The sequence below is a fragment of the Bos javanicus genome, chromosome 13, assembly GCF_032452875.1.
Source record: "Bos javanicus breed banteng chromosome 13, ARS-OSU_banteng_1.0, whole genome shotgun sequence".
Lineage (NCBI taxonomy): Eukaryota > Metazoa > Chordata > Mammalia > Artiodactyla > Bovidae > Bos > Bos javanicus.
In genome coordinates, this window is record NC_083880.1 from 17,343,075 (window position 1) to 17,360,280 (window position 17,206).

The following is a 17,206-nucleotide window of genomic DNA, read 5'->3' on the forward strand; positions in this document are numbered from 1 at the left end:
AGCCTGACTTTTTCTCTGCCCCATGTTTGAGACATTAAAAGGAGTATCTTTGGCAATATCTATGGGCTTGAACAACAACCCCTTTTCCTTCCAACCACTCATCATTCGGTGACCCTCCGAGAGTCTTTAGCGATTTGCTCATGGCGAAGTCACTTCGTCTGTAGAGTCTGACACTTTAAGGATTTTGCACCTTCACTTATCATCCAGGTCATTAGGTCAACAGATGTTTGTTACCAACAGGGTTTTCCTGATTGCAGTAATAGTAACTCCTGAGCCTTTTTTGGTATCATCTGCAGGACAGACTCTTGCAGTGTGTCTGTTAGAATTGCTGATCCCTGGCATAAGCAGATGAGAGCTCTAAAACCCGTGAAGTTAGTAACAGTACAGAGGGGAATTGTTTTAAGCGTTTATTTTCAGCAGGCTTGGAAACTCATTTTCCATTTGATTAACAGTCTAGAAGAATTCTAGAGATAGACTGTAGTTTCAACAGGCAGTGGAAACATTCTTGACTGTAAATTATGAGTCTTTTTAAAAGAATTTATGTTTACTTGAATTATGAGTCTTAATAGCCATGTTTATTACATATGGGGCCCCACTTTTTTTGTGAAACATATGATACTAAAGAAAGGAAAGGTTTCACATACAAATATTTGCTTTATACCCATCTGTTTGGAAACAGCAAACATAAAACCAAAAGTGGGCCATAAACCAAACATGGCCCTTGGATATGTTTAGTTACCTCCACACATTGAGTCAACATTTCAAATTTAGGAGGCTCATGCAGAAGTCCAGGCTTCTCCAAGGACCAAATCTGGATGCCCTTGAGCCCATCCTACTGTTTGGTCTGTGTGCAGAGGCCACCCCTTCTGTATGGGACACGTGTTTTCGGGGTTACCAGTCTCACCTGGCTTTTTCACTTACTCAGGTCATCAGCTTTCTGTCCATAAGCATTTGAATTTCCAATTTTTGATTGATAGTTTATTTTGATAAATATTTGAAGGTTTTTAAAGACAGTCTAATTAATCTATAATTGATTTCATATTTTAAAAAATCTCTTAAGAATGGGATTGAATTTTTCAAATTAGAATTTTTAAGTTGGTTGTGGCAGTTTCACACTGAATAACTCTCACAAACACACAAGATTATAAGAGACAGCACAGGGAGAGCTGATGGAAGAGCAACTCCCCGAGAAAATGTTGAGCATGTATTTATTGGTAATTTTATGTTGCAGTAAAGCAAGACAGACACCAGAACTCTAGGATTTTGGAAGCTTCCTTCTGGTGGTCTGGAGGTAATCACATGAGAGTCATCAAGAAGGGTCTTTGAAGATAAGGTGGGGAGGGCGCTCATTCTGCATGCAGTTAGCATCTAGCGAATGCTGACCTGTCAGCCAGAATGTCTAACTTAAGGAAGGGCGGTGGAAAGAGCAAGCAAGGAAGAGAGAATGAGTAAGATTAAATTCCAGGAGACATGTCTGAGAAAGCAGTAAAACAGGGTTCCCACAGTTGATTTTTTGAAAAAAAGAAAAAGTTTCCCTCTTGGCATGTTCATGTAGAGAATAATATTCCCACTGGAATGTCTGTAAACCTTTTGAGTTTACTCATGGTCATCCTTGGATAGGTTATGCATGCTACAGATAGTATTATATATTTCTGCCTCAGCATTGTCCCTAAAATGTGCAGTTGATACAGTAGCTAAATGATACTCACACCCCCTGCATTGGGAGCTTGACACTTAGCCACTGGACCACCAGGGAAGGCCCAGAGGAGGAGCAGATTAAAGAGAAAGAAGGTGCACAGGGTGATGAGGAGGAGGGGGCTCTCTTTGATTTACTTTTTGACTTTTATTTCTAAGTTCAGAGAATCTATTGCACGGTTTTAATTTCAGTTTAGAAATAGGTTAACTGTGTACATTAGACATGGTTTTCCCTGTTTTACAGGATGACCTGACACCACTGCTACTTGCGATATGTGAAAAGAGAGGGCAAATGGTGGAGTTTTTAGTAAAGAAAAAAGCAAATATACATGCGGTTGATAAGATGAAAAGGTACCGTTGTTCTTTTTCTTTTTAAAACCCTTAGTGCTGTTCTAGGATGGTAATATCAAGATTAAATGAATAAGAGGATTCATTTGTGATCAACACATCATCACTTAGGTAGAAAGTCAGTTATTCTGACCGGGAACCATGAACAATATATAGCAAGAATGTATAGCAGGATTCATATTCCTTTATAATATTGACTGATGTCATATGCAACCTGTTTTTTGTTTGTTTGGTTGATCTGGTAATAGCTGAGGGATTTCAAATTAGTTTTATTAGCTTTATGAAATATGGATTCTGCTTTTTAGTTCACCTCATGATAGTATCGAGTTTCTTAATTCTTTTAAAAGAATTCTTTAACCTCTACTTTCTATGTATGTATTTTTATAAGATGCATAGTAAACCTAAAAGACTTGGTTTTGTCTTATGGATAACTCTTTGTTTTAAATTACTTTGTTTGAAGAATGCTGATGTTATTAGATTGCAAAAGAGTCAGATACAACATAGCGACTAAATAACAACAGCCACAAAAAGGTGGTTATGACTCACTGTCACCAGATCCTGTGGGCTCATCAGGTTTTCATTTTAGTACATTTTGGTATTTTCATTTTTAATGCAGGTAGAAGGAAGAAAGATAGCTTTGATTGGATAAATAGTTCCTTTAACAGAGACAAATCAGAGGTGAATGATACAGACGAAAATGATGGGCTTTAGATTCAGGCTAGGTTCAGTTCCTAGGTTTCCTACCGATTAGGGCTATCATCAGCAAATAAGTTTCCTGATACACAAGGCAAATAGTAATGCATCTTTCAAAGGTGCCTGTGTGTAAGAAAGATTTTATATATAGTATTTCATTTTTAGTGCCTAGCACATGCTTGTCCACATCATTAACTGCCACCATGACTATTTTTATTCCCATTAATATCAATATTTTTGATTTAAACCTGCAAGTAGCCTTTCCTTAACCCAACCTCTAGCTGACGTTGAAGCCGAATATATCAGACTAAGGAGGAAATGGGGAATTTATCCCTTAAATAGTCACCTGCCTCAGATAAGTGACCTCAGGATCGTTTCTTGTCCATCAAGGACTTTATTATTATTTAAAAAAGACATTTATTTATTTGGTTGCATGGGGTCCTAGTTGTGGGAACTCTTAGTTGCAGCATATGAGATCAAGTTCCCTGACCTAGGCCCCCTGCATGGGGGAGCCTGGAGTCTTATCCACTGGCCCACCAGGGAAGTCCCCATCAGGGACTTTTGAAATAGTAAGTGCTGCTGCCTGGCATCCCAGTGGGACAGGAGGCTTCTTTTCCCTCGGTGCAGTGCTGCTAAGTCGCTTCAGTCGTGTCCAACTCTGTGCGACCCCATAGACGGCAGCCCACCAGGCTCCCCCGTCCCTGGGATTCTCCAGGCAAGAACACTGGAGTGGGTTGCCATTTCCTTCTCCAATGCATGAAAGTGAAAAGTGAAAGGGAAGTCGCTCAGTCGTGTCCGACTCCTAGTGACCCCATGGACTGCAGCCCACCAGGCTCCTCCGTCCATGGGATTTTCCAGGCACGAGTACTGGAGTGGGGTGCCATTGATGAACACTTGAGCCTGTAAATGGTCAGTCCCTCATGAAAGGGCAAGGCGTTCACTTGGTGAAGCATATCAAATTAACTGTGTAGGTAAGTCAACTCAGCTTCCTGAGGCTGAAGTCATCTCTCTGTTGTTTTAGAACAGCCCTCATGCTTGCTGTCATGTATGAATCACCAGATGTCGTCAGACTTCTTCTTCAGCAAGGTGCTGACATCTTTTCTCAAGATGTTTTTGGATGGACTGCAGAAGAATATGCCGTTATTAGTGGTTTTAATATGTAAGTGTTCACATTAAAATGCCAGTTCTCACTAAACTGCAGCCAAAAATAATTTTAACTGTTACTTGCTACGTGACCAGTGAGAGTTCCAGTTTGGTGTAGGCAGTTTGGAGAAAGATGCTGAGATGTTCCCCCTCAAGAGCTGAAAGCCAAGCAAAGGCCACTTAGTGACTCTTGGCTGTGGGCTCGGAGTGCTTTATCTCAGGACATGTAGACCTTGATCCTTAGAAAGCTTGACATTAGCCATTTCATTCCAAGTGTGACCTCTCGATATGGCGTATGAACAGTGTCACAGTTGTGATATTTCTAACTAGTTCTTTGGGTCTTGAAATATTTAGTTCAGCAGCAAATCCTGTTTTCTCTTGAGGACTTGCCTCTCTATACGCTTCTGCTTGAATTTTCCAAGAACCCGGCGGATTCCCTAAAATCAACGAGACAGTCCTCTTCCGCAAGTCATTTGGAGGGGAAAAAATAGTTCCTTCTCATCATTCTGTTGCTTGCATTGATTCTACTGCTGAGCACTGCTGAGCACTGCTGCTACAGCTGGTCTTGACAGGGTCTGCTTGGCAGCTGGATCTGGAGTCTGGATTGGCTCTATAAAGACTTTAATAAAATCATTTTAAAAGGAAAACAAAAAAACAAAAAAACTCATCCTGCGGTGGGCTCACAATTGACCTTTGCTCCCAGGCCGCCCCTCGGGATCCAGGTTCCCCAGCCTTTAAGATGATGCACAGGTCGACTTCAGAGTGAGAGCTCCTTTGTTCTCATATGTATGCTTGTCGCTCAGTCACAGTTGCAAACAAAGCTCCAGCACCCAGTTCGGGCAGCTGGGCCGCCTAGCTGCCCCCCTCAGTCAGAGATCTTATGTGGAGCCCACATGTAGGCCTAGATCTTCACGATGAGGTGCCCTTGAGGCTCTTATTTATCTTTTCTGCTAGCAGATGTCAGTGGGGACCATTTTAGGCTGTCAGAGAGGGTCAAGTGCTCCTGCAGGGATTGAGCAGACTTCCCTTTCTCCTTTGTATCTAGACTTGAACCTCAAGGCAGCTTTCTGTCCTGTGGGGGCACCTTTTCTTAGGTCACAGGTTCCCTGTCATCCTTCCCAGAGTAGTGGGTGCCAGCTTGCCTGAGATTCCCTAATTATGCTTGGCTCCTCATGGGATCTGTTTCCTGTAATAATGAAAACCTTCCAATGGATTTCTGTCTGCCTCCACTTTAAATGTTTTCAGAATCTGCCCCATACTGAATCCATTCAGCAGAAATCCCTAAATCTCAAGTAAGATAGTTGAAATTCAGAGAGGTAAGCCCTGTCTAGAACTTGCCAGTACCCAGTGTAAGAGTAGGGATATGTCTTCCAAATGAATTGGAGAGGAACATGGAGATTAAAAACCATTGGCAGAAAGATCTGCTGGTTCAGAGTTTGAGTAGGTAGAGAAGGAAGAGTAGTGGTCCAGGCCGGGTCTTGATTGTGATTAGTCTGCTCTTCGGAGAAGGCAATGGCACCCCACTCCAGTACTCTTGCCTGGAAAATCCCATGGACGGAGGAGCCTGGTAGGCTGCAGTCCATGGTGTCGCTAAGAGTCGGACACGACTGAGTGACTTCACTTTCACTTTTCACTTTCATGCATTGAAGAAGGAAATGGCAACCCACTCCAGTGTTCTTGCCTGGAGAATCCCAGGAACGAGGGAGCCTGGTGGGCTTCCGTCTATGGGGTCACACAGAGTTGGACACGACTGAGGTGACTTAGCATAGCATAGCATAGTCTGCTCTTGGTGTAATTAGCTGCAATATTGGGGGAGCATTATGTTCTCTCATGTAGTGAATTCATATGTTATAAATAAATTTAGGTACACATTATATAAGAGCTGATATTCCCTAAATTACAAACCACAAAAAACAGCTAATTACCAGAATTAATAACAGTTTCATGCAACACTTGAATGTTAAACGTATGAAAAAGCACACATTGGGATTTACTTGGAATTTCAAAGTAGTTACAGCAATAAAGCTGAAGATGAAATTATTCCACCCTTTGACTGTTTCTGCAAGCATTTGGGGGGTATATTATCTCATTACATCCTATTAACCCTCTTGTGAAATAAGGTAGTAATATCCCAGTTATGTAGAGGAAGACTTTGAACTGAAGAGAAACAACTCCTCCAGGAACAAAGAACAGTTGGTTATAGAGCTAGGATTTGCAAGCTCGAGAGATTTTTTTGTATGCCAAGCCAAATCTAGTTAATTATTGGAGCTGTACTGCCCTGAGTTCATGACTACTTCATCTTCCTTTTCTTTCTCCTTTCAGTTTAGTTCAGTTGCTCAGTTGTGTTCGACTCTTTGGGACCCCATGAACCGCAGCATGCCAGGCCTCCCTGACCATCACCAACTCCCAGAGTTTACCCAAAGTCATGTCCATTGAGTCAGTGATCCAACCATCTCATCCTCTGTTGTCCCCTTCTCCTCCTGCCTTCAATCTTTCCCAACATCAGGTCTTTTCAAATGAGTCCGCTCTTCGTATCAGATGGCCAAAATGTTGGAGTTTCAGCTTCAACATCAGTCCTTCCAATGAACACCCAGGACTGATTTCCTTTAGGATGGACTGGTTGGATCTCCTTGCAGTCCAAGGGACTCTCAAAAGTCTTTTCCAACACTGCAGTCCAAAAGCATCACTTCTTCTGCACTCAGCTTTCTTTATAGTACAACTCTCACATCCCTACATGACTACTGGAAAAACCATAACCTTGACTAGATGGACCTATGTTGAGAAAGTAATGTCTCTGCTTTTTAATATGCTAAGTTGATCTAACTTTCTTTCCAAGGAGTAAGCGTCTTTTAATTTCTTGGCTGCAATCACCATCTGGAGTGATTTTGGAGCCCCCAAAACAAAGTCAGTCGCTCTTTCCCCATCTATTTGCCATGAAATGATGGGACCGGATGCCATGGTCTTAGTTTTCTGAATGTTGATCTTTAAGCCAACTTTTTCACTCTCTTCTTTCACTTTCATCAAGAGGCTTTTTAGTTCTTCTTCACTTTCTGCCATAAGGATGGTGTCATCTGCATATCTGAGGTTATTGATATTTCTTCTAGCCATCTTGATTCCAGCTTGTGCTTCATCCAGCCCAATGTTTCTCATAATGTACTCTGCATATAAGTTAAATAAGCAGGGTGAAAATAGACCTTTACTTTCTCCTTTACTACATGCTAAATAAAAGTTTATAGAACTTAGAAACTTGAAATGTATGTGACAATTGAAGTTTTGATATTATCTTTGACATTGTCTGAAATAATCTAAGAATTTGGTAGTTGTTTTTCATATCAGTGTTAAAATATTATTTATTGCATTTTTAATACATAGTTTTTGCCAACTGATTTCTGAATATAAAGAAAAGAGATCTAAAACTTCTCCTGAAAATAGCAACCCAGGTAAGTCATCTGATACTGAATTACTCTCGGTGATTCTACCATAGATAAAGTAGGAATGAGGAAGTTTCAATAATTAAAGAACTATGAAAAAATTAGGGTAAATTGCATGTGTATTTTATTTTTTAAATTAATTTCTTTATACTCTAGTATTCAGAGTTCTTTAAGAAGTTAATTGTAGGTGATTTAACATCAAAGACAGTATTGTCTGAAAAGAAATCCATCTCTTTAATATGGCCCCTAAAGTCCTGTATTAGATCTTTGTGTAAATCAGAAAAAAATTTTTAAGTGAGTATGATGTATATTTCATCTATAGTCACAGTACAACAGATTGGACATCTTATGAAAGTGAACTTTCACTTTTAGAAATGGTTTGCATTTAGTGAATGAATAGTTAGTAGTCACTGTGTAGTGATTAGTCTCACTAAAATAGTTCCCATCATTAAAACTGGGAACTTGAATAATCCCTTCCTGATAGGATAAGAAATGATAAACAATAACTGCAAAGCTGAGCCAGTGTGCAGCATAGTAGTGAGAGATTATTTCTGAAAGATACCTACCACTTGTACAGAAGGCAGAAAAGCAATGCCTGCTTGAGAACCAGTTATTTTGCCTTATTGCACCAAGCAGGTCTAGATTACCAACTTCATTCCTTACAGATCCAGAGAGAGTGAGATAGGTTGACTTCATTCAGTTCAGTTCAGTTCAGTCACTCAGTCGTGTCCGACTCTGCGACCCCATGAATCACAGCACACCAGGCCGCCCTGTCCATCACCAACTCCTGGAGTTGACTTCATCACCAAGTCCCGGAATGACTTCATTAGGATCAGATATTTTCTTTTGTGTGTTGGACAATTGTCATGAGAGTATAGTTTTGTAAGAACAAGATGTTCTCTTGCCATCAGTTAAAAGATTATCATAATAGATATTCAAATAGAACAACTTGGGACTCTGCAGGTTCTAATAAAAGCACAAAAATACTTTGCATTAACAAAAACAGCATTAGATCCACTGGATGTGGCATCTAGCACATTGTACAGGGTATCCAAGGATAAGTTTAACTGAGTAGACCTCTATCTAATCAAAGGGGGCTTCTCAGGTGGCTCAGGTGTAAAGAACCTGCCAATGCAGGAGATACGGTTTGATCCCTGTGTCGGGAAGATCCCCTGGAGAAGAAAATGGCAACCCACTCCAGTACTCTTGCCTGGGAAATCCCATGGACAGAAGAGCCTGGTGAACTGTAGTCCATGGGGTCACAAGAGTCAGACACGATTTGGTGACTGAACAGCAAAAACATCTATCAAAGAACTGTAGGTTGGTTTATTACACTAGTCAGAGGAGACACAGAGATGACAGTGTCTTGGTCTTCAATAGACTCAGAATAGAGTTTTCTCTGGTTAATTTCTGTATTTTTCTAAACACAATTTTCAAAGAAAACATGCTTATTTTTTGTTTGTTCACTAAACTGATAACTTTCAAAAGACTGATAGTCTTTTGTGTACTAAGCATTGTTCTGATGTCACAGGGTGCAAACATTTAAAAAATCATTGCCCCTGCTCTCCTTGCTCAAGCTTGCAGTGCTCCTCTGGAGTTACTGCATGTGAGTCATCCCTCCAGCTTCAGATCATGACGACCCCTGGGAAATGTTATCCAGTAACACCAGAATCCGTGGCTCCCTCCATCCTTCCCTCCCTCCCCTTGTTCATCAGCTTAGGATGTGATGATGTATGCCTTCCAAGCTGAAAAAGCATGATTTCTATAAACATTTGCCTTATAATGGGAAGGATTGATATAATGATATCCCTCACTAGTACCCAGCACTCTTTGGACCATCCTGCTCTGTGTGGTCCAGATACTCTTGAGCAATGCAAGGAGATAGTCTCAGATCAGATCATATCAGATCAGTCGCTCAGTCGTGTCCGACTCTTTGCGACCCCATGAATCGCAGCACGCCAGGCCTCCCTGTCCATCACCAACTCCCGGAGCTCACTCAGACTCATGTCCATTGAGTCAGTGATGCCATCCAGCCGTCTCATCCTCTGTCGTCCCCTTCTCCTCCTGCCCCCAATCCCTCCCAGCATCAGAGTCTTTTCCAATGAGTCAACTCTTCGCATGAGGTGGCCAAAGTACTGGAGTTTCAGCTTCAGCATCATTCCTTCCAAAGACATCCCAGGGCTGATCTCCTTCAGAATGGACTGGTTGGATCTCCTTGCAGTCCAAGGGACTCTCAAGAGTCTTCTCCAACACCACAGTTCAAAAGCATCAATTCTTCGGTGCTCAGCTTTCTTCACAGTCCAACTCTCACATCCATACATGACCACTGGAAAAACCATAGCCTTGACTAGATGGACCTTTGTTGGCAAAGTAATGTCTCTGCTTTTGAATATGCTATCTAGGTTGGTCATAACTTTCCTTCCAAGGAGTAAGCATCTTTTAATTCCATGGCTGCAGTCACCATCTGCAGTGATTTTGGAGCTCAGAAAAATAAAGTCTGATACTGTTTCCACTGTTTCCCCATCTATTTCCCATGAAGTGATGGGACCGGATGCCATGATCTTCGTTTTCTGAATGTTGAGCTTTAAGCCAACTTTTTCACTCTCCACTTTCACTTTCATCAAGAGGCTTTTGAGTTCCTCTTCACTTTCTGCCATAAGGGTGGTGTCATCTGCATATCTGAGGCTATTGATATTTCTTCTGGCCATCTTGATTCTAGCTTGTGTTTCTTCCAGTCCAGCATTTCTCGTGATGTACTCTGCATATAAGTTAAATAAACAGGGTGACAATATACAGCCTTGACGTACTCCTTTTCCTATTTGGAACCAGTCTGTTGTTCCATGTCCAGTTCTAACTGTTGCTTCCTGACCTGCATACATATTTCTCAAGAGGCAGATCAGGTGGTCTGGTATTCCCATTTCTTTCAGAATTTTCCACAGTTTATTGTGATCCACACAGTCAAAGGCTTTGGCATAATCAATAAAGCAGAAATAGATGTTTGTTTTTTCGATGATCCAGTGGATGTTGGCAATTTGATCTCTGGTTCCTCTGCCTTTTCTAAAACCAGCTTGAACATCAGGAAGTTCACGGTTCACATATTGCTGAAGCCTGGCTTGGAGAATTTTAAGCATTACTTTACTAGCGTGTGAGATGAGTGCAATTGTGCGGTAGTTTGAGCATTCTTTGGCATTGCCTTTCTTTGGGATTGGAATGAAAACTGACCTTTTCCAGTCCTGTGGCCACTGCTGAGTTTTCCAAATTTGCTGGCATATTGAGTGCAGCACTTTCACAGCATCATCAAGAAATTCTTTTAAAACATGTTAGTATATATATATGTGTATATATATATATATATATATATACACAGACACACACAGAAGCTGAACTTTTTAAACAAGTTCCATATATATATATACACTATATACATATATATATAGTTCCCTATATATATATAGAACTTTTTTAAAAGTTCAGCTTCTATGTACCCTACTTCATGCTCACCAGTACAAGTCTAGTCCCATTCTTATCACTGAATTGAGCCCCTTTACCCGTTGGCCTCCCCCACCTGCCTTTCAAGAGATTATCCTTTCTAAACCTGGAATCACTACATCTTTCATACTTCTCTTGCCTTGGGAAAGAGGGCCAGGAAGAGAAGACTTTTGTTTCCAATATTTTACCATGCTCTGAGGTTCAGTGCCTTTGACCAAGCTTCCTTGTGATAGGGCATTTTCACTGTGAACTGAAGAGCCAGAGAAGTTGTCATGTCCCAGCAAGACACCTATAGTCTCTGTTCAGTGCTCCAGGCAATAGAAATCCAGAAACACTGTGCTGTTTAAGCATGCTATTGTCAGCTTATAGTACTGATTGTATTGATGGTGTAGTATCATTTTCTCTCAGTCTCCTGGAGTTTGGTTAGGATTATGGTCATTGTAAACAGCAGTTCTTTTCTTTGTTGTTTTGCTTTGCATTTGATGACTATAAAGGGGAGGAGTGGTTCTTAGGCATTAGTGGCCTACGAGTATAGTACAACCACTGTCCCCTTCCTCTAGTGTGGCTTCCAGGTGTGGTTTGAAAGGAATACTTTTAAACAAAGCCTCAGTCTTGAGGTTTTATTATTCCGTATTTTACTTCCGTTGATTTAAAATGTATCTTGCTTTCTTCTTTAATAGTGGGTGAGAGTTCTGAAGAGCACTCTTCAAGGAGGTATGATTTTATGGATGTTTTAAATTATATGTTTAACTAAGGGAACATGGAGAAGAGAAACTAATGGTTGTTGAGTGTTCTACTCTGGGTTAGACAATGCATTACATGCTTAACATTTATGACCTCATAGAGTCATCACAGCAGCTTTGTAAAGTAGCTGTGTCCTACTTTTACTTAATTAGGCAACTGTGGTTTCAGGAGGTTAATGAATCGACCCTGGTTAAAATGAGTTGACCTGTGATTTGACAACTGGCCTTCCTGGCTCCCATGTCCACTCCCATGGCCCTCAGCAGAGACTGAGAAGTACCCATGGAGCATATAAGTTAAAGATATAAATTAGTTCTTTGACTTGTGTACATTTTAAGTTTGACATTGTGGGGAAACTCCCTGTACTCCCTCTTAGAAGTGTACTCACTTCTTAGAGAATTGGTGCCGTCTCAGTAAGTGGTATCCCTGCTGATGGACCAAGACTCCCCTTTTGGACGGACTCAGATTCGTCTCTGAACCTTGAACAGACAACGGAGAAGGGAAAGCCTATTCTTCTGCTTTGCTTTAAGTCATCAGGTTTATTCCAGTTTGGGCAAACAAGAATTATTTCAATCCATCAATGGGATTTTCAGTTCAGCTGTTAGAACTTTTGGTGAAAACAAATTATTTTTAGGCTCTGCCGATACATTGGCTGTCACTCTCTGTTATGGAAACTAAGAATGAGTGTTAACTAGATATTTCATAGGTTGGGAGAGATGAACGCAGAAATAGGTAACAAAAACTTTTTTGGAGACTTCCCTGGGGGTGCAGTGGTTAAGACGGTTAGTAAGACATCTTCCAACGTAGGCAGTGTGGGTTCGATGCTCAGTCAGAGAAGCTAAGATCTCACATAACCCGGGGTCAGACAGCCAAAACCTAAAATAGAAGCACCATTGGAACTAATTTAGTAAAGACTTTAAAGTGGTCCACATCATGAAATCTTTTAAAAAATTTTTAAAAAAAAAGCTGTTTTAAAACAGGCCAAATTTTATTCATGTCAAGAAAGTTCATTTCATGTATAGACAAACTTTCACTTGTTTTTTTCTTTTTTCTTTTGTTCAAGGACATGAGCTCACTCATTTTTATTGTATGTTTTTTCTCTAAAGGTTTCCCAACAAACCTGGTGTTGATTTAGGGCCTACATCAAACGATGAAGTCTCAGATTTTAAAACGAAGGTAAAGTGTTCTGTTGTGAAATTAGTTTTCCTGCTCTGAAATTAGTTTCATGTAGTATTTACTCTTATGATTAGACAGTGGAAGTGACAAATAGATTCAAGGGATTAGATCTGAAAAACAGAGTGCCTGAAGAACTGTGGATGGAGATTCATGACATTGTACAAGAGGCAGTTATCAAAACTGTCCCCAAGAAAAAGAAAAGCAAAAAGGCAAAGTCGTTGTCTGAGGAGGCCTTCCAAATAGCTGAGAAAAGAAGAGAAGCAAAAGGCAAAAGAGAAATCGAAAGATATACCCATTTGAATGCAGAGTTCCAAAGAATAGCAAAGAGAGATAAGAAAGCCTTTCTCAATGATGAATGCAAAGAAATGGAGGAAACAATAGAATGGGAAAGGCTAGATATCTCTTCAAGAAAATTAGAGATACCATGGGAACATTTCATGCAAAAATGGACACCATAAAGGACGAAGAGAAGCAGAAGATATTAAGATGAGTTGGCAAGAATACACAGAACTCTACAAAAAAGATTTTTATGACCCAGATAATCAGGATGGTGTGATCACTCACCTAGAGCCAAACATCCTGGAATGTGAAGTGATAGTGGAGGTGATGGAATTGCAGTTGAGCTATTTCAAATCCTCAAAGATGATGCTGTGAAAGTGCTGCACTCAATATGCCAGCAAATCTGGAAAACTCACCAGTGGCCACAGGACTGGAAAAGGTCAGCTTTCCTTCCTATTCCAAAGAAAGGCAATGCCAAAGAATGTTCAAACTACTACATAATGGCACACATCTCACATGCTAGCAAAGTAATGCTCAAAAGCCAGGCTTCAAGAGTACATGAACCATGAACTTCAGATGTTCAAGCTGGATTTAGAAAAGGCAGAGGAACCAGAGATCAAATTGTCAACATCCTCTGGATCATAAAAAAAGCAAGTGAGTTCCAGAAATGCATCTACTTCTGTTTTATTGACTGTGCTAAACCATTTGACTCTGTGGATCACAAGAAAGTGTAGAAAATTCTTCAAGAGATGGGAATACCAGACCATCTGACCTGCCTCCAGAGAAATCTGTATATAGGACAAAAAGCAACAGTTAGTACTGGATATGGAACAATAGACTGGTTCCAAATCAGGAAAGGAGTACATCAAGGATGTAAAATATCCCCCTGCTTATTTAACTTATATGCAGAGTACATCATGTGAAATGTTGGGCTGGACGAAGCAGAAGCTGGAATCAAGATAGCTAGAAGAAATATCAATAACTTCAGATACTCAGATGACACCACCATGATGGCAGAAATTGAAGAAGAACTAAAGAGCCTCTTGATGAAAGTGGAAGAGGAGAGTGAAAAAGTTGACTTATAACTCAACATTCAGAAAACGAAGATCATGGCATCTGGTCCCATCACTTCATGGCAAATAGATAGGGAAAGAATGGAAACAGTGACAGACTTCTTTTGGGGGGCTTCAAAATCACTGCAGATGGTGACTACAACCATGAAATTAAAAGACGCTTGCTCCTTGGATGAAAAGCTATGAGCAACCTAGACAGCAGATTGGAAAGCAGAGACATTACTTTGCCAGCAAAATTCTGTCTAGTCTAAGCTATGGTTTTTCTAGTAGTCATGTATGGATGTGAGGGTTGGACTATAAAGCAGGCTGAGTGCCAAAGAATTCATGCTTTTGAACTGTGGTGTTGGAGAAGACTGTCAAGAGTCCCTTGGACTGCAAAGAGATCCAATCAGTACATTCTAAAGTAAATCAGTCCTGAATATTCATTGAAAGGACTGATGGTGAAGCTTGGTCATCTGATGCGAAGAACTGACTCATTGGAAAATACCAATTCTGGGGAAGTTTGAAGGCGGGAGGAGATGGGGACAACAGAGGATGAGATGGTTGGATGGCATCACCGACTCAATGGACAAGAGTTTGTAAAACCTCTGGGAGTTGGTGATGAACAGGGAAGCCTGGTGTGCTCAGTCCATGGGAACGCAAAGAGTCGCACACCACTGAGCAACTGAACTGAGCTGAACTGATGTTGATATTTTCATAAAATTTGAAGAACAGTGTAGATGCATAAAATATATTAATAAAATCATATGAAACAGAGGCTTTGCTCATAGTATATCCTTAAGAATACTGATATGGTACTGATCTATTGTATATACATTCTAAATATATGTGTTTCTCCACATACCTTATTATACTTGTTTTTTTTTTCCATAAAGTTTGTTCTTGACTAGAAATGTCTCACTTTTTCCTTTCTTCTTCCTCCTCTACCTTTTTTAAATTTTTTAAAAAATATTTACTGTTAACCTAATTTTTCCTTGCAGAACACATTTCTTCAATGTCTGTTCTTTCAGTCCATCTCTCTCTGCCTCTATTGTGAACATGTTTGCTTATGGCTTTCTATTTAGAGTGTGGCTTTCATTCATGATCATTGAGCTATGGGTTTAACCCCGTTTATTCCCTGTTTCATAGAAGTAGCTGAATTTTTTTCGCTGTTTCATTGGTCTCTAGCTGTTTGACAAACAGAATAGAAGTAGCTTATCCTGTTTGCAGTTCTAGCCCATCTAAATAAGGTTCTGTTAAAACCTAAACTTTCATATTACCCTTCACAAGTGATAATCCATGTATATATTAATCATGGAAGCAAATTTCAAAACATAGCAATTAATTTAAATGTCTTAGTTTTTCAATAGTGCTCTAAACTACCGGGGATAAATTATTACTCTAGAACATTTTGGTAGAGAAAGTAATCTAGTAGGTGTCCTAGTATTTGTATAGCAGTCAGTTAGGGGTAAGGAAAGGAACATCTGGTGCTTCTGATGTCATCTGTCATAATCCTTTCCCCATGAGCAGGTCAGTCAGTGACAGAACTGTGATTTGAATCCACATCTGAATGACTCCAGACCCTGTGCTCTTTGTGTTAGATCATAGAGGAAGGGAGGATGTTATAATTCTTTTATTCAGGTTGATACTTGTTATATTCTTCAAGCTCTTATTTTCTTCTCCAGCATGTCCTGAAATCAAAGTTAATGAAGTTAATGAAGGCTTCTCAGCTATCTAAGAGAAACAGTAAGTTATTTGAAGACTGTCCTCCTGGTGTTATTCCTTGATTTGAAATGACACATGTTCTCATGTACTCTCTCCTGTTTTCACTGTACTAGAAGCAAAATGTGGTATTTTGAGACCAGAGGGTACAACTTTCTCTCAGGACAATAATTCTGGTAGTAATGTTGAAGATGTGGTTGAAACATTTCCCAAACCATCACCCTGGTTTGAGGGCATCTGTCATCCTGCCTTCCCATCGCCTGAGCCTGTTCCAAAACTTCTCAAGTCTGTAGCAGGCCTTGGTCGTACAAAGGTAAGTTGTTCTGTTTGTAACTCTTCTTTCCCTGTATTTGTTCACATACCATTCCCCTGATCCTTATGATGACAAAAAGGATCCCACCACAGAAATAGAAGCCCTCAAAGTCACGATACGAAAAGGTGTGATAATAAGAGGCATACAAGTGCATGATTCAGATTTATAAATATTGGCATGCTAAGTATGCTGTTATGAAAGAAAAGAATTACAAAGCACTGAGGAGTGAACTCCGGGAGTTGGTGATGGACAGGGAGGCCTGGTGTGCTGCAATTCATGGGGTCGCAAAGAGTCAGACACTACTGAGCGATTGAACCGAACTGAACTGAGGAAAAACAACTAGATGAATATGAAGATGGGGAGGAGGATGAAGAGGAAGAATTCCTTTAAGAAGGACAAGATGAATATAAGATGGAATGAGGGTGAAGATGAGACAGATATTATACAAACACAACAGAAATAGTGGGGGTCAGTCAGACCAGGAACTCTATATTATAAATATGTGAGAAATTATTTCAAATTCAACTTAAGAAGAGAAAGGGAGGTCGTAAAAAAACAATGCTCATACTCTTTTGAATCACATATAGATGATTTTTATGAAGAACTAAAAAAAATGTGTTCCTTATTATTTTTTTTTTTTTTTGGTGGTGGTTTTCGAGGTTGGTGGTTGTTCTTGTTTTTTCATTGAATTGAAATGTAGTCAGTTTAAAATACTGTGTAAGTTTCAGGTGTACAGAAATGTGATTTGTTTATACTTGTGTATGTATATATATATTTTTTGAATATAGTTCCCTCTGGAAGTTCATTTAAATTTGAAGTGATTTCTCTTTTTAAAAAAATTCTCACTTTGAAATTAATGAAGCGATGTCTTCTATTTAACCTAGCAAAACTTTCGTTTAGAGACAATTCAAGATGAGCCCTGTTTTAGGCCTTTGGAGACGTATTGTGAATTAAGAATTTTTGGCCCTTCTGTTTATTGTGGTTTCTAACTTCAGTTCGGTTCAGTCGCTCAGTCGTGTCCGACGCTAGATACTTAATGTACTTATCTAATTTATCTTACTGTTTGCTATAACCTTGGTGGGTGTTTTAGATCTTTCTGAAAATAAAGAGGAAATACATAAGCA

General features: G+C 39.9%; 2 protein-coding genes across 2 annotated transcripts in view; one reads left to right on the plus strand and one right to left on the minus strand.

Annotated features, from left to right (window-relative positions):
• Positions 1-17,206, plus strand: part of LOC133258883 (ankyrin repeat domain-containing protein 26-like) — a 78,916-nt gene that overhangs the window by 8,253 nt on the left and 53,457 nt on the right. Inside the window, 7 exon segments of the mRNA XM_061435567.1 lie at positions 1,940-2,046; positions 3,758-3,895; positions 7,252-7,319; positions 11,480-11,513; positions 12,647-12,716; positions 15,733-15,793; positions 15,886-16,082. Of these exon segments, the coding sequence (XP_061291551.1) occupies positions 1,940-2,046; positions 3,758-3,895; positions 7,252-7,319; positions 11,480-11,513; positions 12,647-12,716; positions 15,733-15,793; positions 15,886-16,082 (675 nt within the window).
• LOC133258884 (uncharacterized) overlaps positions 12,060-17,206 on the minus strand; it is a 107,588-nt gene continuing 102,441 nt past the window's right edge. Inside the window, exon 4 of the mRNA XM_061435568.1 lies at positions 12,060-12,416. The gene's annotated coding sequence lies outside the window, so the exon portion shown is untranslated. The remainder of the gene's footprint in view (positions 12,417-17,206) is intronic.